At 39.4% G+C, this 19400-nt stretch overlaps 3 protein-coding genes across 7 annotated transcripts; all 3 read left to right on the top strand.

Annotated features, from left to right (window-relative positions):
• Positions 1-137: 137 nt before the first annotated feature.
• On the top strand, positions 138-10022 carry sh3gl3b (SH3-domain GRB2-like 3b). Its single transcript, XM_017690238.2, has 11 exons — positions 138-326; positions 2651-2719; positions 2809-2881; positions 2977-3120; positions 6012-6145; positions 6339-6497; positions 6613-6716; positions 6805-6920; positions 7070-7102; positions 8055-8123; positions 8361-10022. Exons 1-11 carry the CDS (start codon positions 282-284, stop codon positions 8567-8569), a joined length of 1155 nt encoding a protein of 384 aa, XP_017545727.1. The 5' UTR covers positions 138-281; the 3' UTR covers positions 8570-10022.
• A 47-nt stretch (positions 10023-10069) lies between these two features.
• Positions 10070-17003, top strand: nedd1 (NEDD1 gamma-tubulin ring complex targeting factor). 4 transcript variants are annotated; one of them, XM_017690233.2, is made up of 17 exons: positions 10070-10222; positions 11347-11489; positions 12129-12223; positions 12316-12432; positions 12640-12780; positions 12896-13125; positions 13276-13477; positions 13756-13933; positions 14158-14277; positions 14426-14473; positions 14610-14720; positions 15119-15163; positions 15258-15421; positions 15592-15769; positions 15868-15970; positions 16122-16188; positions 16285-17003. In XM_017690233.2, the coding sequence occupies exons 2-17, from the start codon at positions 11354-11356 to the stop codon at positions 16387-16389; spliced, it is 2040 nt and encodes a 679-aa protein (XP_017545722.1). In that variant the 5' UTR covers positions 10070-10222; positions 11347-11353; the 3' UTR covers positions 16390-17003. The 4 variants fall into 4 exon arrangements, with proteins under 4 accessions (XP_017545722.1, XP_017545723.1, XP_017545726.1 ...); XM_017690234.2 differs by lacking the exon at positions 10070-10222 and adding an exon at positions 11040-11105; XM_017690237.1 differs by lacking the exon at positions 10070-10222 and adding an exon at positions 11111-11139.
• A 131-nt stretch (positions 17004-17134) lies between these two features.
• Positions 17135-18389, top strand: lyrm5b (LYR motif containing 5b). Of its 2 annotated transcripts, none has more exons than XM_037540743.1 (3): positions 17135-17290; positions 17478-17555; positions 17662-18389. In XM_037540743.1, exons 2-3 carry the CDS (start codon positions 17511-17513, stop codon positions 17869-17871), a joined length of 255 nt encoding a protein of 84 aa, XP_037396640.1. In that variant the 5' UTR covers positions 17135-17290; positions 17478-17510; the 3' UTR covers positions 17872-18389. The 2 variants fall into 2 exon arrangements, with proteins under 2 accessions (XP_037396640.1, XP_017545146.1); XM_017689657.2 differs by having other exon boundaries at positions 17136-17305.
• The last annotated feature ends 1011 nt before the right edge of the window (positions 18390-19400 follow it).

The raw sequence follows: 19400 nt of genomic DNA, 5'->3' as shown, positions 1-19400 counted from the left end.
CGTCTGTTTTGCTGCTCCTTCTGCACGCAGCTGCTCCACCAATCAAATCACAGCTTTGCTCCACGGCGCACGAGGACTCCGGACAATGCGGCGGACCACAAAGGCAGTGGGCGGGGATTTGGCATACGCCCCGCCCACTCCTGTCTCCTAGCTGCTGCACTGCCCTGCTCGGACGGGTCGTTCGTGGATGGAGGATGATCATCATGGCCAGCACTTCTTCACGACAGCGTTTTTTGTTTGTATGATTTTGTCTGGAATTTGACGGAAACGAAAGCGTAAAGATGTCGGTGGCGGGACTGAAGAAACAGTTACACAAAGCAAGTCAGGTAACAAGAGCGACTGTTTTCAGATCATGCACAGTCAGAGTCATCACTCCATCTCTCACAAAGTATGACAACAACACTTTGACTGGACGTTCAGGTCAGACAGCTAGCTGGACTCTTTTCTTCTGAAATTTGTTAACTGCTAGCCTGCATGAAGAATCCGTGTCAGCCAGTGCAGAAGTTGTCCCCCTGATCCACGCTGGCTTCGCCTCAGTGCCTCAATGTGGCTGTTCAAAGTCACGTAGAAAGCGAATTAAAGGAAGCGTGTGATAAAGTTAGCAATGTTAACCTTTGCACAGGTGTAACGCTTTTATTGAGGTGTGTGATGAGAGCAATACAGGAAGAAAAGTGGGATACTAGCAGCAGGACTGGTGTCCCACCTTATGTAATCAAAGCAGTGCACACACCTCACTCACCTTGTGAGCTCCAAGCAGGATTGAATTACTGCAGTAGCAGAAGTGCTGGACAAGGAGGGTCTAGGGGTTGGAGTGACTTTGCTGACAAGAGAGAAAAGTGCACCCAGAGCGTTTGAAGGTGTTGGATTGTTTCCAGCTTTTGGACTACACTGACATTAGGGACATTAGTTGTATTGTATGTTTGCTTTATGATTGCAATAAAAATAAGTTTGAGAATAGAAAGTTGAAATGTGATGTGATCTTTCCAAATGCTGTGGAAGCCTGCAGGTTGTTGTTTGTGAAAACATAAATCCACCTACTGAAAGAAAATCTCTCTTTGGCATAGAAAGAGTAGTGAATGGGAAAAGTTTTGCAGGCCTTGTTCTCTCATGGCAGAATGAATCCTCTTAGTGTTGTAAAGGTATTAGCTGAGCAGCTGATATTGGTAACCAATTAGAACAAAACTGGGCTTATACTTACTCCTAGAACTGTTTTTAGAAATACAGTCTCTCCTGAGCATCTAAGGAGTTTAAATAGGACAGAAATGTGATATTATGTGTTACACTTTCCTAAAGGGACAGTGGCCTTCACAGATTTGCAAACAGAAATATGGATGATAGCCCTTTCACAAGGAAAAAACATGAATGGTTCAGACCTGATAACAAAACAGTCTTCACTTCCTTACAGCTTGACTCACTAATGCCACTACAGACAGAACACCATAGAACAACAACAGAACTGTGTAAATACTTGAGGCATCTATCTATCACCACACATACAGCTGTAGAGAAATATTTTATCTGTTATATATGCAGTACTAGATTCACATTCAGTGATGCTGAGGTCTGGACACTGTGGTGGCCAGCCGTTGTTTTGAAAACACCAGCAGCTTCTTTGTTTGATTTGCACATTTTCTCATTTTATGTCCATTTCCTTTTCTCAGTAAGAGCTTCATGACAGCCACGTGTCCTTACAGACTTGTAGTGTTGAGTTGTCTTCTCACAGTGGAAGGATGGACGGAAACACCTGTGGATTTTTTTCAGATCTAGTACAAGAGTGGAGCTTGATTTTCTCCTCTCTCTCAAAGATGAAAGCTTTAAGTACAGCAGAAAAGCCAGTTTTGGTGGTCTACCAGGTCTTGAACGATTATTAGGGGTCCCGTTTCCTCTACTCCTCTAGTCAGATACAACCCTTCATTTAATTAATGAAAGGTTGTTCATTAATTATTGTCTTTGCACTTTTCATGTTGCTTAAAGCTCACAAATACATTATTTAAGTTCTTAAAATTTGTTATAACATCATGCATCTATCACAATAGGCCATACCCATAATGACAAGTATAGAAAATGTCAACTCATGTTACAATACAAATGACTATACGCTATTATTCCATTTCCATACATCTAATTCATAGGTTATTAAATAACATGATGGCATGGCTAAATGTGTCTACATGATGAGGCAGATTTGTTAATGTAATAGGTCAGTTTCTTCAGCACTGATGCCAAAGCATTGTTATGAACACTGCTTATAATGCTTTATGTTAACAATTCAAAGTGCATAATAAGCATAGATATAATGTATTATTAATGTTTATAAATATTCATTGCCATGTTTATAATTTATTGAGAATGCCTTCTAGCTTGTTGTGAAAGTGTGTATAGATTCTTACAGACATGGCATTCATAGAAAGTGTGAAGTTTTTGTACGAAGCTGCCTTCCCAAAAAACGTTTTCAGCCTTGTTTTTCTCAGAAGTCCAAACAAAGTAAAACCACCTTATCTTTACAATCAGCCGCAGAGTTAAGAAGCACAATCACTCGGTGATCAATACGTTCTGCTTAGTGTTTTCACTGCTGAACTTTGTACCCTACTTGTTCAAACCATAACAAATCAAACAGTCTTGTTTTTAATCTTTCTTTTTCTCAATTCAGCTGCTCAATGAAAAGATCAATGGAGCTGAAGGAACAAAGCTGGATGAAGATTTCATCAAAATGGAGAAAGTATGAAAGCAGATTCTTTCAGTGGCATGATTATAAACCTTTGGAAACATTGTTAACAAAATGCTGTTCCGTTGTTTGCTTTATTGCAGAAGATTGAAATCACTCAAAAACTGATTCTGGACCTCGTTCCAAAAACTACGGAATACCTTCAGCCAAATCCAGGTTTGGCCAAATGAGTATTTATAATATTGCTTAATATTTGTAGAGAATTAAGGCTTATTTATCATCATTTCCTGCCCTTTGTGCTTGACTCTCAGCATATCGAGCAAAACTCAGCATGCTTAACACAGTGTCCAGGATCCGGGGGCAGGTGAAGACAGTTGGCTATCCTCAGACAGAGGGAATGCTGGGAGAGTGCATGTCACGCTATGGCAGTGAGCTTGGCGTTGAATCAGCATTTGGTATGTTTCTCAACTGGAATAAAACTCTTGTTTGAAATGAGAATATCTGATGTAGTATGTAAACACTGTTAAAGTTTTAAAATATGTCATTCACCTCCTTGTCTATATACAGTCATGGCCGAAAGTGTTGGCACCCCTGATTTTTGTAGTATTTCTCCCTGAATATGATTGCAATTACACATGTTTTGTTATACACATGTTTATTTCCTTTGTGTGTATTGGAACAACACAAAAAACAGAGGAAAAAAAGGCAAATTTGACATAATTTCACACAAAACTGCAAAAATGGGCCGGACAAAATTATTGGCACCTTTTCAAAAGTGAGGGTAAATAACTTTGTTTCAAGCATGTGATGCTCATTCAAACTCACCTGTGATAAATAACAGGTGTGGGCAATTTAAAAATCACACCTGAAACCAGATAAAAAGGAGAGAAGTTGACTCAATCTTTGCATTGTGTGTCTGTGTGTGCCACACTAAGCATGGAGAACAGAAAGAGGAGAAGAGAACTGTCTGAGAACTTGAGAACCAAAATTGTGGAAAAATATCAACAATCTCAAGGTTACAATTCCATCTCCAGAGATCTTGATGTTCCTTTTTCCACGGTGCGCAACGTAATCAAGAACTTTACAACCCATGGCACTGTAGCTAATCTCCCTGGACCTGGACGGAGGAGAAAAATTGATAAAAGGTTGCAACGCAGGATAGTCCGGATGGTGGATAAGCAGCCCCAATCAAGTTCCAAACAAATTCAAGCTGTCCTGCAGGCACAGGATGCATCAGTGTCAGCTAGAACTATCCGTCGACATTTGAATTAAATGAAACGCTATGGCAAGAGACCCAGGAGGACCCCACTGCTGACACAGAGACATAAAAAAGCTAGACTGCACTTTGCCAAAATGTATGTAAGTTAGCCAAAATCCTTCTGGGAAAATCTTGTGGGCAGATGAGACCAAGATAGAGCTTTTTGGTAAAGCACATCATTCTACTGTTTACCAAAAACGGAATGAGGCCTACAAAGAAAAGAACACAGTACCTACAGTCAAATATGGTGGAGGTTCAAAGATGTTTTGGGGTTGTTTTGCTGCCTCTGGAAATGGGTGCCTTGACTGTGTGCAAGGCATCATGAAATCTGAAGATTACCAAAGGATTTTGGGTCGCAATGTAGGGCCCAGTGTCAGAAAGCTGGGTTTGTGTCCTAGGTCATGGGTCTTCCAATGACCCCAAACATACTTCAAAAAGCACCCAGAAATGAGTGGAAACAAAGTGCTGGAGAGTTCTAAAGTGGCCAGCAATGAGTCCGGATCTAAATCCCATTGAACACCTGAGGAGAGATCTTAAAATTGCTGTTGGGAGAATGCACCCTTCAAATATGAGAGACTTGGAGCAGTTTGCAAAAGAAGAGTGGTCCAAAATTCCAGTTGAGAGGTGTAAGAAGCTTTTTGATGGTTATGGGAAGCGATTGATTTCAGTTATTTTTTCCAAAGGGTGTGCAACCAAATATTAAGTTGAGGGTGCCAATAATTTTGTCCAGCCCATTTTTGGAGTTTTGTTTGAAATTATGTCAAATTTGCCTTTTTCCTTTGTTTTTTGTGTTGTTCCAATACACACAAAGGACATAAACATGTGAATAACAAAACATGTGTAATTGCAATAATTTTCGGGGAGAAATATTTTTCAAAAATTCAGGGGTGCCAACACTTTCGGCCATGACTGTATATTTGGTCTATATTTGGAAATTATCCTGCAAAAAATAATGTTTTGAATGACTTGAATGTTTAGCATGTATAGCATCCACCTATTCAGCCTACAGCAGGTTGGCCTCACCCATTTACATTGATGTGCAATGATTGTTTTGGGACTGCATTTTGAGGCAGCCAATCAGAATAGAGATCATTTGCATTTGTAAGGCCTGTTTAACTCTAAAAAGAACAAAAAACACATTGTAAAATGATCATGTAAAAATGATTTATGACTGTTTTTTGTACATTAACTCATATAAACATCCTAAGTGGACAACAGGAAAACAGAAGAGTGCAAGAAAAAATGCAGGATATGGGCCCATTAAAAACCTGGCTTACATTTTCAGTGCGGAAAAGAATTTCATTTGTGACAATTTCTGCCTAAAATAGATGCTGTACATTCTGTCTTATTACTTTTTCACTGTTTATCTAACACCCCACGACCCTGAGGGAGAAGCGGCTTAGTAAATGTTTGTGTGTGTGTAGGTGTGTGTGTGTGTGTGTGTGTGTGTGTGTGTGTGTGTTTATGTAAAAGCTGATACACAAATTCTATGTTACTCATAATAATATCTAGCTTATTGAATTGCTGCTTCATCAATATGTTCAAAAGTAAACATGCATAATTTCATAATGTCTTTTTTTTTTGCTTTGAAAAATTTTAAAAATCCAGTTACCCTTCACCCTGAGTTATGATTTCATAATGAAAGGACCAAAAGAAATGAAACGTTTTTCCTCCTGACGTAAAGTTACCATTTAAAAAAAACTAAGTTTTGATCCAGCAGCAACAAAATATCTATAGAGATTTTACTGTAGTAGATTAATAGGTTTGTGTAGTGTTTTCACTTGACAGTTAGCACTTAACCACTTCCTGCAGGCCTTCCCATGGCCATTTCACTGGCAGAATGGAAATCGAATCATTGGATATTTTTATTCATATACATTTTATTTAACTATTTTAAAAGTTTCTAATCTATTAAAAAATTGATTCAAGGCTGAACTCCTTGAATCAATTTAAATTAGGTTGAAATAGAATTTTATGGTCCTGTAAAAAGAAGTTAAACATTATAGTGTGTTTATCAGCACTGATTGTGTTTGCTCGGTCCAGCATGTCTTCTGTTGGAATGAGCTAAATTATGATGTTGTCCACTAGGATGTGCACTGGTGGACATGGGACAGGCTTTGAACCAGATGGCCCAAGTAAGAGACTGCCTGGATGTGCGTGTTAAACACAACTTCATTGATCCACTTCAGGCACTGCAGGACAAAGAGCTGAGGGAAATAACGGTGAGTCTTGCTGTGATGATTCACAGAGAGAAAATAAATTCAATTACGTGTTCCCTAATAACACTGCACTGTTTCCCTCAGTGCTTGTGAACATGAGCAGAAATAGATGGCATGAAATAGCTGTAATACTATTTACAAACCTAGCCTATTGTTTTGTTGTTGTTTTTAGTGGTGATTCTTTTCTCTTTGGCAGTATCATCTGCGGAAACTTGAGGGTCGGCGTTTAGATTTTGACTACAAGAAAAGGCGTAAAGGGAAGATTGCAGACTTTGAGATTAAACAGGCGCTGGAGAAGTTTGCGGAATCCAAAGAGCTGGCTGAGAGAAGCATGTTTAACCTCCTAGAAAACGATGTAAGACATTTGAAAAGGAGGACGACATTAGAACATTCTAATCATTTTCTTTCTATATGGCACCAACTATATTTCTCATGTGTATTTTTAAAAACCTGCAACGTTAATGACTCAGGTGGAACAGGTGCGACAGCTGTTAGGCCTCATTGAAGCAGCACTGGACTACCATAGGCAGTCGAGCCTCATTCTGGAGAACCTCAGAGGCAGTCTGCAGAGCAGGTCAGATGAGCCTCCCTTCTCACAACACACCTGTCTCACTCTAAAAGTGGTATGTAGGTTGTGAATGTGTTGTCTGCTCTTTATTCAGGATAACTGATGCCAGCAACAAACCAAAGAAAGAGTTCAGATCAAAATCCATCGGAAGTACAATGTGTTACATGGACATTTATGGATTTTCCACCTGCTCTTCAAGGAGATCTTCAGGTGCAGTAATATTTTTAATGTTTGCACAAGGACATTATGTTCTGGAAATCCTCTAATCATGCTGATTTTGTAGTTCTTCAGTCAGGTATTTGCTGCTTCTCATTGAACCCTGGCTACTGTTATAACCTTGGTTAATGGATTTTTTGCAGATACTGAGGTGACAGACGCTTTAAGTGAGAAAAGTAAGTATTTTTCTTACTTTTAACTGTAAACTATGGATGATTTTTAACCTATCAGTCTATACCAGGGCTTCCCAAAGTGTGGCCCATGAGGTCTTTTATTTTCATCTGCCAGATACTGTACATTTTTATAATGCATATAACTTACATTATTATTTTTCTACTAAAACTGTAATTTGGAGGTAATTTAGTAAAAAAAACAAATAGTATAACTTTTTTATTTGTTTTGCCATTGGTCCTCGGCCTATGACAAACAATGCTTTTGACCACAAGACAAAAGTCTGGACAGTTCTGCCTTACACACAGATACAAGTACATGCAGATACATGTATAAAATGATTATATTATGGTGCTACTAATCTACAACTCTACTACTAGGTTTCAGATCATTATTAGGAAGCTATAAAAAGAAAAATCGTAGATGTGTTTAAAATTATGCTGCAGAGGGTTTCATAATGACAGAGATAGCTTTATAACATTGAGAATGAAATTGTAAAGTTAATGCCTCTTATTTGAATAGAAGTGGTCAAATCTTGAATAAATAAAGAATTACTGTAAATATATAATTACATAATATTATTTATCATTCCACTTCTTGGTATTCCTGAAAAATGTGAAATACTAAATAAAACATCTTAGAATATAGTATTTCAGTCTATGCTGTACAATTGATGTGGCAAACCTTTGAATGGTAGTGTAAGTATGAAGGAGTAAAATCAACATGAATGGCAAAATATAAAAAATCAGAGGATGTTTTAGACACAGGCAAAGTCATTACATTTTGTTGGAAGATTATGAGGGGAAAAAAGTGTCTTGAATGATGACATGATGAGTTGTGCTTATTATGACGAGGTACATGAACTAGCAAAATAAAAAGGGCCTTTTTGATTTCAGGTCAACTTTAACTTCAACTATATGCTAATATACTGTTTATGCTAATATACTGTCCTGCTAGATGTCACCCCTGTGGCCCACAGCCAGCCGCCCCTCATACCCCGAACTTCAGAACCTCCGACTTACAAAAGTGAGTAAACAGTTTATTGTAGAATTCAGATTCCTTCTGTACTTTTACAATCAGTAAAAGTAAAACTGTTTTATGAAAAGATTTGATCTTGTTTGAATTTAATTAAAAAACTTATAAACTTTAAAAACTTTGGGGTTTTTTTTCCACTTTTTTTTGTTTCATTTTATAAGAAGCACTTCCATGTAACTACTGTTGCACATCATTGTGGATCCATGTGAAGATATTTTCTCTTTACAGACGACTGTTATTCCACTCTGGACCAGCCTTGCTGCCGTGCACTTTTCAACTTTAAGCCTGAAAATCAAGGAGAGTTAGGCTTTAAGGAGGGAGACATCATTATTCTCACCAACCAGGTTGATGAAAACTGGTATGAAGGCCTGCTCACCGGGGAGGCAGGCTTTTTCCCCATCAGCTATGTCGAAGTCCTTGTACCTCTGCCGCCATGACAGCAGGTCAGCGGTGCACCGAGCCATATTATGAACTCTCTATGGAGTCCCCGGTGTTCAGTCCAAGCTATGTACTTCACTGATCAGCACCTTTATTTAAAGAATGTGCTTCTTTCTCTTCTTGGGTATTTTTCCACTATGCAATTCACTGAATCCTGCCTTGGTCTCTTCTATTTGGTCTTAATGTTGTGCACTGGAGAAACCATAGTAGATCTGTGCAGTGTTTAGTACACAACCAGTAAAAAGCTGACTGACGGTTAATGGTTAAAGGACGATTCCACCAATTTTTAAACATTTCTGCACAACTAATGTTAAGATGTAAACAAGGTCATTCAGAGTGTTTTGATATGAAATGGTGAATTAGAGAAAATTACAGACTCTGATTTCATTACAGTGATGGCGAGAGGAACCAGGAGGCAGATTCTGTACAGCACAGATGCAGCTGTTTTAATTACTTACCAAAACAACAAGTGAACCTACACATGTCTCTGAGTTTGTAGATGTACTGTGTTAAATATATGAAAAAAAATTCTTTGGGGACTATTTTTGCCTTATAATGCCCTACATGTTCCACCATGAATGTATTTTAAAAAACATGTTTTAGGCCAAACCAAGCTAACCGTTTAAAGTACTAACTTTCTTTAAGGTTGCTTTTAGAGGCATGAAACGCTTTAGACATCTCACCACTGGGAACATAGCCAAATATATTATACACTCACCTTTTAACATAAATTCTGTGAGTTTCTCTAGAACAAAGCGTTTCACATCAAACCACTCTGAATAACTTTGTTTACATCAGGGGTGCCCAAACCTTTTGTCTTGGGGGCCAGAGTGCAATGTTTGTGGTGAGCTGAGGGCCTAAAAGACAAAACAGTACACAAATCAAGAAGGTAGATTGACTTTTTAAATACACCCATATTTTATGACAGTGCGCATTACTATTTGTTACTAAAATACTTCAACATATTATATATAATAATATGTTTGTTTTCTCATTTGTTAAGGGGGGTGAATTTAGGGTGACTGTGTTAGGCCTCTGTTAGGCCAAGTCAGTGGTCCACACCAGCCAATGTTTGCCCGTGGGCCACTCCTTGGGCAGCGCTGTAAAAATTTAATTATGCAAAATTTTTTTTTGAAAAATAGGTGGAGTTGTCCTTCAAGGATACATTTTTGTAACCTTTGGTGGGACCTTTAAGTATTTTACTACCTGCAACTGAATGTACAACTACACATTTTCATGTACACATTCAAATTCATATTAATGTTATTACATATGCAAATATATGCAAATACACAGCATACAGGAATACATGTGATACTGCTTTTTTATTTTTATTATTATTATAGCCATGCTGGTAATTACTGTGCGTGGTCACTGAGTCAGTATTTGCTGTTTGATTCATGAAATGAAACTTTGTAGAGGCAAGTGAGGAATAAAAGTGTTATTAACGCGTTTCTCTCTGTTTGCGCTTCGACCCTGCTGGGCTGCCGTAGTGGCGGTTCCCTCCTCGGTCCGCACAGTTTCAAACTGTTTTGTGATATTCCGAAAGTTTAGCGGAAAAAAGTGAGATAAACGAAATAACCGCGAATACTTTGCCAACAAAACATATCTTGTTCCGTTACGCCAAGGGTGGTTTTATCCTTAAACTCGCGGTAAGTAACTTGCTGAACGTCTGAAACAAACACAGTTCAGAGATGTCAACTTGTGTTGGCTAGCATAACATTCATAGCTAGCCAGGTTTGGTGAACAGCTAAGTCTCAATAGTTTACATACTTACATAACCTGAACCTTTTTTTGTCTGTATGTATGTTACACCTACGTGCATTTAAATAAACATCTTTAGCGTTGTGTCTCTGCTGTAATGTAAGCATAACTAGATTCATAATGTTGGCTAAAATAGTTAGCTTGCTGCGTTAGCCAGGCTTCTGTTGATGTAGTTAGTCATGTTGCAGGCAGCCGAGACAAGTTTTGAAGTTTAGTAATTCAGTTCGTTCACAAAAGAAGGTTAATCTAGTGAGAATCCTTACACTGTTCAAGTAACTTTAATCAGCTTGAGTTTTGACTGACTGAGGTAACTAAGGCACAAGTCCTGTGTGAACTGTCTGAAGGCGTTTATGTTGATATCTGAAATTTTAATTTCATTTGATCTCTGATCTTGCCTGAAAACACAATCTGAAGAAAAAAAATCAGATCGACCCAGCTGTGACGCTAAAACAGTGTTTTGTCACTGAATATCTCACATGAAAATGTGTCTTTTGGAAACACGGGACGATTTTTACCAAAACATACCGAAAGTATGAAATCCAAATCTGGCTATGAATGAAATTCTAAAATTTGCATCTAATCAAAACAATCCACATGGGCCCGGTTAGGTGTGCTTTATCCTGGAGAGCTCACGTCAAACTCACCTCGCTCTACCAGTCAGATGCCCCTAAAGACTTTCATTAACTGGATCAGGTGTGTTAGATTAGGGTTAGAACTGAGCTCTGCAGGGTGGTAGATCTTTAGGGCCAGGACTGGGCACTTCTGACAAAGGTATAACCATACAAAATGTATAGGCACATGAAAGGTAACCAGTTGCTTACTAGTACTTGTTGCTGGACGTGAATGTATTAAGTTACATGTGACTCATTCTTAGTCATTCTGTGGAAGAGTGTCATCCATCCAAAGTAATTTGAGCTCAGATCTTTGTATCAGCCTTGAGACTGACATCTGTTTCCTGTCATTCATTAATTCATTTATTTGTTTATTTATTTATTTGTTCATTTATTTAAAGTTTCACTATGGAGGAGGTGACCCGGTTGGTGTCGTCAGGCGACTGCCTGAAAATCTGGGACTCGGCCTCCATGACTGTGGTGGAGCAGTTCAATCCCCATAGTGCCACTCACCCTCTGGCGCAAGTGTGCTGGAGCAGCAGCAGTATCCTTCAGAACTGACTATAAATTCACTGGTATATGCATGTGTGAACTGGCATGTCAGCATAAAAGGTTTTTCTTAGAGATACTAAAAAATGTGTTGTCTCATATACTAAACACACTGGCAGTCTAAAACAATTACTCTTATGCTCGTATGTCATATACTGATGTTTACCAACTGTATTTGATGTGTTTATTCAGTCTGTTCACTTCAAGAAGGAAGATAACTGTATCTAACTAACTAGACCTAAACTAACTACTCAGTGAGTGCCTGCAAATCCTGAGATTTATACTATTTATACTATTTTTCTGTTGCTGGTAGCTTTGCAACACAAGTCCCTGAACTCCTTTTTAAAGGATTTAAAGCTACTGCTGCTGCAGACCATCTATAGTGGTTGAAAGTTCGTTTTCCATACTTTTCCCAACAAAAACTCAATGAGAGTTACCTAGTACCTGAGCACCACATAATGATGTGGCATCTTACATTGTCTTGTTGGAATTTTCATCATTTGGTGTGTTTTTTCTCCTTTAATTGAACAGACAGGATAAACGCACCCAAAACAATTACCAAACATAACGGTATGACTCATGAGCTTATTCACAATACCTGCACTTCTTTGTGTTGTGCCTTAACAGTGGTCAGATCAGTATATTGTCAGTGCCAGCAGTATAGGAGACAAGCTAGTTGTAACTAGCTTGAAGTCCTCACCAGTCCCAGTGATGGAGCTTGCAGAAGGGGTTAGTAGGCAGACTGCACATTGGTAATAGGTGCTCACTCATAGTACCTCAAAGCATTCTCATCTGTGTTGTATTTGGGGTTTTGCTTTCAGAAAAAACAGACACGAGTGGCACTAAACTCAACATCACAGTTTCTAGTCAGCGGAGGACTGGATAACACTGTTAACATCTGGGACCTGAAGACAAAGAGATTACATCGTAGCCTTAAGGTACCTCACTATACTGTTAAATGTTAAAGCTCATTGCAAATCTGCATGAATCAGTTGTTTACACAATACAGTTTATTAAATGGAAATATTGATGTAGGCCTTTTAAATTAAGTACAATAATCCAGTTACAGAACACTTCAAAAACATCCTGAAGATGAGTAAAACTGAGGCACATCTTTGGTGTAAATCTGTTTTTCTTCTGATCAGGACCATAAGGAGGAAGTGACATGTGTATCCTTCAATGGTGGCGATAGCTACATAGCATCTGGTTCCACCAGCGGAGACATCATCCTCCACAGCATTACCACCAATCTCTCCAGCAAACCCTTTGGCCACGGGCCCAATGAGGTAAGCCTGTTGACCACATCACGTTTTCCGCACCATATGACCCTTGTTAATTTTTATGGTTGTGGATAAAACTTGTCTGCATAATTAGGAGTGAACCAGTGTTCTCTCTTTGTAGCCTGTCCATGACCTGAGGTACTCGCTGATAAAGCGATCTTTGTTGGGAAGTGTATCAGACAGTGGTTCTGTGGTGCTGTGGGATGTGAACACACAAAAGGAACTGCACACGTTTGAAGGTGCACACAAAGCTCCTGCATCAGGACTGTGCTTCTCCCCAGCCAATGACTTGCTCTTCATCACAGTGGGGTTGGATAAGAAGATGGTCTGCTATGACACTTCCAGCAAAATGTAAGAAACATTCATATGCAAGTTTTATTAAGATAATGTTTAATTAAGACTAGTTTAAGACTCAGAAATAAGGACATTTTTTTAAAAACTTTATTTGCATTTTTTGCTGATTTAGATCATATTTTGATTGTTTTTCTGCAATTCCTATAGTATTTTCCGCAGTAAGCAAGTTGAGTCCCCCCTCACTGCAGTAGACTTTACACCGGATGGTGCAGGTTTGGTAGTGGGTTCCACTCAGGGCCGGATCTACCTGTATGACCTGCGTAATTTGAGTGCGCCTGTCAAAACCACCACAGCGCACAAGACATCAGTCACCTGCATCCGCTTCCAGCACTCCAACAGCAGGCTCAAGGTTTGGCACTGTGTCTGCTGTGTGTTTTATAATTAGTTGCAGCTATTTGGTAACAGACATTTAATGCAACCCCACTCACATATTGTTTGTGCTTTGCTTTGTGCTCCAGTACTGCAAACATATTCACAGTCCTTTAAACCGTGAGGGCCTGTATGTGGTTTAACTACATCACCTGTTAGTTTAATTGTAGCTTCTTTGTAGTTTTATAGTCGTTACTAAATGATGAGTCTGAAGATTCATAACTGAATTCAAGATGTTAAGAAAAAAACATTTTTCAGACCAGTAAAACGTTGTCCAGCAAGACGTCCTCATCGCAAGCTAACAAGAGAATCTCTACGAAGCTGGGTCAAAATCAGCAGAGTGGTCCTCCGACACCCACCTCTACTGTCCCCTCTGGCTTGCCTGTGTCCGAACACCAGCCAGGAGACCGAGGAGATGGACAGGCACAGAACACAGGTGCGTGCTGTCCACTGTGTGGCTAAATTTGTGATATTTAATTTCTTTTGATGACTCCTTTGTGTAGCTCACATTTAGCAGCACCTGAATTTTGTTTCCTTCGGATGATGAGACTTGATGAGATGGGAAATAGAATGATGAATCAATCGTAAACCATTATACCATTAGCTGTTGTTATTGTCAGTGAGTAGGATTATTACTATAAATCTGTGTTTCTTCTGTAGGAAGTGGTGGAGGTGGTGACATGCCATCCAGGGAGGCTGAGGGCCAGCACAGTCTGGACAAGTTCAGCGGTGTGGGCCGAAACAGCCTGAGCCTGGACATTTTTTCACCTGTTGCTGATGGTATTTGCATTCTCTGTATCTTCTATGTCTAGTTTGTAGATGATAATCTGAATGTTTTTATATGCATTGTCTGTCTGCCCACCTGTTTTTACCACTAATAGTTTGTTTTTTATGCATCCTTTTCTGTTTGCAATTCTTTTCCTTCCAGGTTTCAAAACACATGCTTTCAGTAGTGATACTCCAACATCAAGAAACGGTTTGTAATAAATATCATAATAATGATATTTATAGTGCCTGTGCACAGTACAGCATTGTGAATGTGTAGTGCAAGTACTCTGTGCATGTTATAGATGCTTATAGTTCAACTATTTTTCGTTATGTGTCGCCACTAGGAGGCGCCATCAGTGCTGATGTGTTCTTTCGAGAAACCGAAGGGCAGCACAGTTCAGACAAGTACAAGGTTGGCCGGAACAGCCTGGACATTTTCTCTCCTGTCCGAGATGGTAAGAGAATTCTCCTTGTTACCTTCTTAGCTTCATTTGCAATAATTTGATGGCTATTACAACAACTCCATGCCCTATGTATTGTTGCTGTTGAGATAAAAATTGTAAATTAACAAGAAAGGAAAAAACCTTTTTAAAAAAAACCTTAAATGAGATCCTTTTCCCCAAGTAATTCTGGACCAATTGATTTGTTCAAGTGTTTTACCAGAAGGTAAAGGACAATGGGGAATTTTGTTATAAATAAATAAATAAACAAAAATGGAGATCCAGTGCTTTGTTCCAGCAGTGACTACACTGTCAAATATCCATGGATATTTGAGGGCGCTATCAAATTCCCTGCTGTTTTTTCCTACCATCATTGCATTCTAACCGATTTCTCATGTTTCACTCTCTTTCAGATTACAAAGGTCATAGATTCAGTGATGCTTCAAGTGGAAAGAAAGGTGATGTTTCATTATCTTAGTTCATTAGAGAGGGAACTGTATTTCTAATAGCATTTATTGACTTATTTATTTATGTATTTGTTTATATTTCCAGAGTTAGATTTTTTGCCTCAGTACCATGGCTCAGCTCAGCGCAAGAATCCACTGGGCACGCCTGGTAGTCGCTGCTACAGTCCACTTTCTGCTGTCCAGACGCCCCCTGCAATCAAAGAGGAGGAGCCTGTGACATCGTCTGTACATACAGACACACAGAACAATGTAATGATGTGTTTGAGAGAAGAAAACAGCAATCCAATTAAGAAAAAGACCTTTGATGATCTTTGCATTTGCAGATGTTGTGTTCTGTAGTTATAGCTACTTAGGTTGAAGAAAGCTTTTTGGCTAGTTCCAAAGTTGAAGTATACTTAAACATTTTGGATGATGCACAGGTGGAGAAGAATAATGGTCCCCACCAGGACATTATGACCACGCCCCCTGCATCTCAGAGTACACGCACTCAATCAGTGCCTCCATTCAACACCCCTGAACACAGTCAGAGGAAAGATGTGCCAACCCAGCTCACCTATGAATCGCCAGTGAGTAGCAGCCAGCCTGTACCAGCACCAGGTATGTGAATGGGATATTAGAGATATTTAATCACATGTGAGTGACTTTGTGTGAAATATGAAAAGGGATGACTTTTTTTGTCTATTTGTAACTTGAAGAAGCAGCAGCTGCATCTGGTGCCGGAAGTAGTGGAGCACCACTGACCTCGGTCCAGATGAATTTTATACGCAACATGATCCATGAAGCATTAGAGGAATTCAGGTGACTTTTGTTCAATTATTTGCATGTCCAGTTAACATGAAACATGAGCAAGCAGCCAAAGCATGCTATGTTTGACTATGGTTTGTGGTTAAAGAGGCTGATTTGTCCAGTCATTTGTAACCCCCTGCTCCCTTTCTGTGATCTTTTCCAGGGATACATGCCATAGAGACATTATAAATCTCCAGGTGGAAATGGTGAGGCAGTTCTACATTCAGTTGGTAGGTATTAACTTCTTCCCCTTCCAAAACTTCTCCCCCTATCACAGTGTAGTTGTGCTTTGAATGGTATTTGAAATTAATGTTTGGCTGTTGCAGAATGAAATCCATGGCCTCATTGAGAAATATTCAGTGAATGATTCTCTCGTGGAAGAGATCGAGAAGCTGAGGGAGGAAAACAGACGACTTCGAGCAAATTACTAAGAAGCACTTTGCTACTCTTTAGACATGGTAAACATCACACTGGGCTCGGTGCAGGGGTTAGGCCCGAAGCCTGTAGTGGCACTACAGCACTGTTCTGGGCAAGGAAGCAATGGGAGAATGTCGTACATCCCAGCTGATGTCTGAAGTATGCACTCATTCTCTCAGGACCATGGTGCATATACTGTTTTGTACATCATACAAGTGCGCATTTTATTAGGCTACAGAAGGTCTTTTCCACCATTACTGTGCCTTCGGATACAGAATACGCTTGAGCTTTCCTTGCCATACTCTGCATTTTTGCATACTTTTATAATAGACTGTTTATAGTAAGTCATTGATATTAATGTGTGAATGTTGTGTGGTGACAAAATTTGAAATGGGGATTTTTTACCCCTCATTTTGCTGTGTGAGTGTGCTCCAGGTTGTATATTTGTAATTTGTTGTAAGCCTGTGGCCAAAAATCAGTGAACTTCGGTTATTTGGCACATCCAAAGGTGGGATGCAGACACAAACGTGAAGTACTTGTGAACACCAGCTAGTTTCATATAAACAAGACATTCAAGTGACTTGTTATTAAAAAAGTAAATAAATAAACTACACTGCTTATATTTGTATTTTGCAGTCATCAATATTTTTTTGTGTGAATACATTATTGTATTGAACATCCATGCTATTGGATGAATTACAATTTTGAATCACCTGTGTATTATTTGATGGCTTTATTTTATCAGACAATGGGTTATACTACATAACCGATCACTTATATTATTATATTTGTCAGTGTTACGCTTGAAAAGTCGTTTCAACTGGCTTGAAAGCGCTAGAAGAGACTTTTATTTTGTCGAGTTGTTTTTCCGAGTACTCAGCCGTTTACCTTGCTTCTAAAGAGCAGCATAACTGGGTAAGCAGTGCTTTGGTAAGTACACAAACAGTAGTGTGGATTCTTACATTTCTGTTTCTCACAGTGCTTCATTTTAAAGCAGAAGAAATGCTCTATATTAAACGGACAAATAGGACGCATCGTGCTTTAACACTATCATGAAATGCCAAACTACATAAAGTAACATGTGTCTTGTTTGTCATTAAAGTCAGAACATTTTCAAGACATCTGCACGAATAAAATGGCCAATCCGCTGAAGAGTGAGGTAGTGCGCTTGTATAAAACGGTGAGTCTGCTGTGCTGCTGGCGATGAAAGCAAACCGGTCGTCGGTAAATGCAGCTTTTCTCGCTGCTGCGGTAACTCAGTGATTTGTTTTCACCTCTGGTCGCAGCTCCTTTTTCTTGGCCGGGAGTATCCAAAAGGAACCGATTATTTCAGAGATCGCCTGAGGGCTGCCTTCACCAAAAACAGGGACGTGAAAGACCCAGAGGAAATCAGGCAGCTCCTGAGCCGCGGAGAGTATGTTGTGAAGGAGCTGGAGGCTTTATATTACCTGAGGAAGTACAGAGCCATGAAGAAGCGCTACTACGACGCAGAGTAACTCATGGAAAACTCTGGTGCAGCGTTTCCTAGACTCGTCCTCAGGGCCACCGAGCGGCCACATTTTCCTTCATCCCTGAGTTGGTTCCCAGCGTCAGTCCAAGAGACTTCCTCATACTCTGCACACTTTTGGTCCAGCACATGAGGAGTCCCCAGGACTGGAGTTGGGACCCTCTACCTTCAAAGCGAAGTCAGCTGACTTAAAAAAAAAATCTACGTAATTGAATGGCTGAGATGTAATCAAAGTCCCTCTGAATGGTTTGATGTGAAATGCCCCGACTTGCCGAGTTTTGTTAGAATTGTTCGCAGTGGAGGTGATGAGAACCAGATGTCTGAAGAGTTTAATGTCCCTGAAAGCTCCCCCACAGAAAGGTATAACAGAAAATGCTTAGAGACACAGTATTCACTCGTCTGCCTTCACACGCATATGAAATTGAGTGACACCCCATTCTTAATCCATAGGGTTTAATATGATGTCAGGCCACCCTTTGCAGCTATGACAGTTTCAAATCTTCTGGGAAGGCTTTCCACAAGGTTTAGGAGTGTGTTTATGGGAATTTTTGACCATTCTTCCAGAAGAGTGTTTGTGAGCTCAGACACTGATGTTGGATGAGAAGGCCTGGCTCAGTCTCCGCTCCAATTAATCCCAAAGGTGTTCTATAGGGTTGAGGTCAGGACTCTGTGCAGGCCAGTCAAGTTCTTCCATCCCATCACAGTACCACGCTGGAATTCATTGAGCTCCTGAGACCGACCCATTCTTTCACTAATGTCTGTAGAAGCAGTCTGCAGGCCTAGGTACTTGGTGTTATACACATGGAAGTGATTGGAACAGCTGAATCCAATGATTTGGTTGGATGAGTGAATACTGGCAATAGAGTATCTGCTGTCTGACATTGTTTTGATAGTTTAAAATGTATTTTAATAGTCACAGCTGAAGGGCACTATTTTACGTTATCTATAAAACGCTGAAGACGTGTAGATTAACTGATGGTTTTAGAATAGAGAATAAAATGATTGTGGACTTGTGAGCCCAGGTTCCCATCACCACCACTGTGAAGAAATCAGTCTGCAAGTTTCTCCATAGTGAACCATTTCACATCAAACCGCTCTGAATGACTGTTTATATCTCAAGGACTGAAATATTCAGAAATTTTGAAAAATTGGTGGAATTCCCCTGTAATACTTGAAAATCTTCACATTCTTATTCATATGAACCATATACACTTAAGCTAAAGCAAGAACAAAGTGCTACTTGATGCTCAGGTCTATTCCCCTTTACTACCTATAAAATAATGCAGATTTAATTACATTTGCTTCATCTTTAATATGTACTTAATTGTTCTTTATATATTTATGCAATAAATGTGCTTAATTTATTTAATGACAGTGTTTGTTCATACTCAAAACATGTTTCCCATGAATACCTGTATTTTTTTTAAATCATGTATTTGGTACATAGAGCCAGCATATAAGTCAGTTTTGTTGACTTCACTTTCAAAGGGGTTTCTGACTTCAGACATACCATGACTA

This window comes from Pygocentrus nattereri, chromosome 8 (assembly GCF_015220715.1).
Source record: "Pygocentrus nattereri isolate fPygNat1 chromosome 8, fPygNat1.pri, whole genome shotgun sequence".
Taxonomy (NCBI): Eukaryota; Metazoa; Chordata; class Actinopteri; order Characiformes; family Serrasalmidae; genus Pygocentrus; species Pygocentrus nattereri.
The sequence above is the reverse complement of the archived record's forward strand: the minus strand, read 5'-3'. Positions and strand labels throughout refer to the sequence as shown.

What these genes read in the sequence shown, in the direction of transcription:
- sh3gl3b (XM_017690238.2), top strand. Translation starts at nt 282, where the DNA reads ATGTCGGTGGCGGGACTGAAGAAACAGTTACACAAAGCAAGTCAG. An exon ending in TTAACCTCCTAGAAAACGAT is followed by an intron (nt 6,498 to 6,612) that starts GTAAGACATTTG and finishes TTAATGACTCAG; the next exon opens with GTGGAACAGGTGCGACAGCT. An exon ending in AGAGGCAGTCTGCAGAGCAG is followed by an intron (nt 6,717 to 6,804) that starts GTCAGATGAGCC and finishes CTCTTTATTCAG; the next exon opens with GATAACTGATGCCAGCAACA.
- nedd1 (XM_017690233.2), top strand. Translation starts at nt 11,354, where the DNA reads ATGGAGGAGGTGACCCGGTTGGTGTCGTCAGGCGACTGCCTGAAAATC. An exon ending in TGATGGAGCTTGCAGAAGGG is followed by an intron (nt 12,224 to 12,315) that starts GTTAGTAGGCAG and finishes TTTTGCTTTCAG; the next exon opens with AAAAAACAGACACGAGTGGC. An exon ending in TTTTTCACCTGTTGCTGATG is followed by an intron (nt 14,278 to 14,425) that starts GTATTTGCATTC and finishes TTTTCCTTCCAG; the next exon opens with GTTTCAAAACACATGCTTTC.
- lyrm5b (XM_037540743.1), top strand. Translation starts at nt 17,511, where the DNA reads ATGGCCAATCCGCTGAAGAGTGAGGTAGTGCGCTTGTATAAAACG. An exon ending in TAGTGCGCTTGTATAAAACG is followed by an intron (nt 17,556 to 17,661) that starts GTGAGTCTGCTG and finishes CTCTGGTCGCAG; the next exon opens with CTCCTTTTTCTTGGCCGGGA.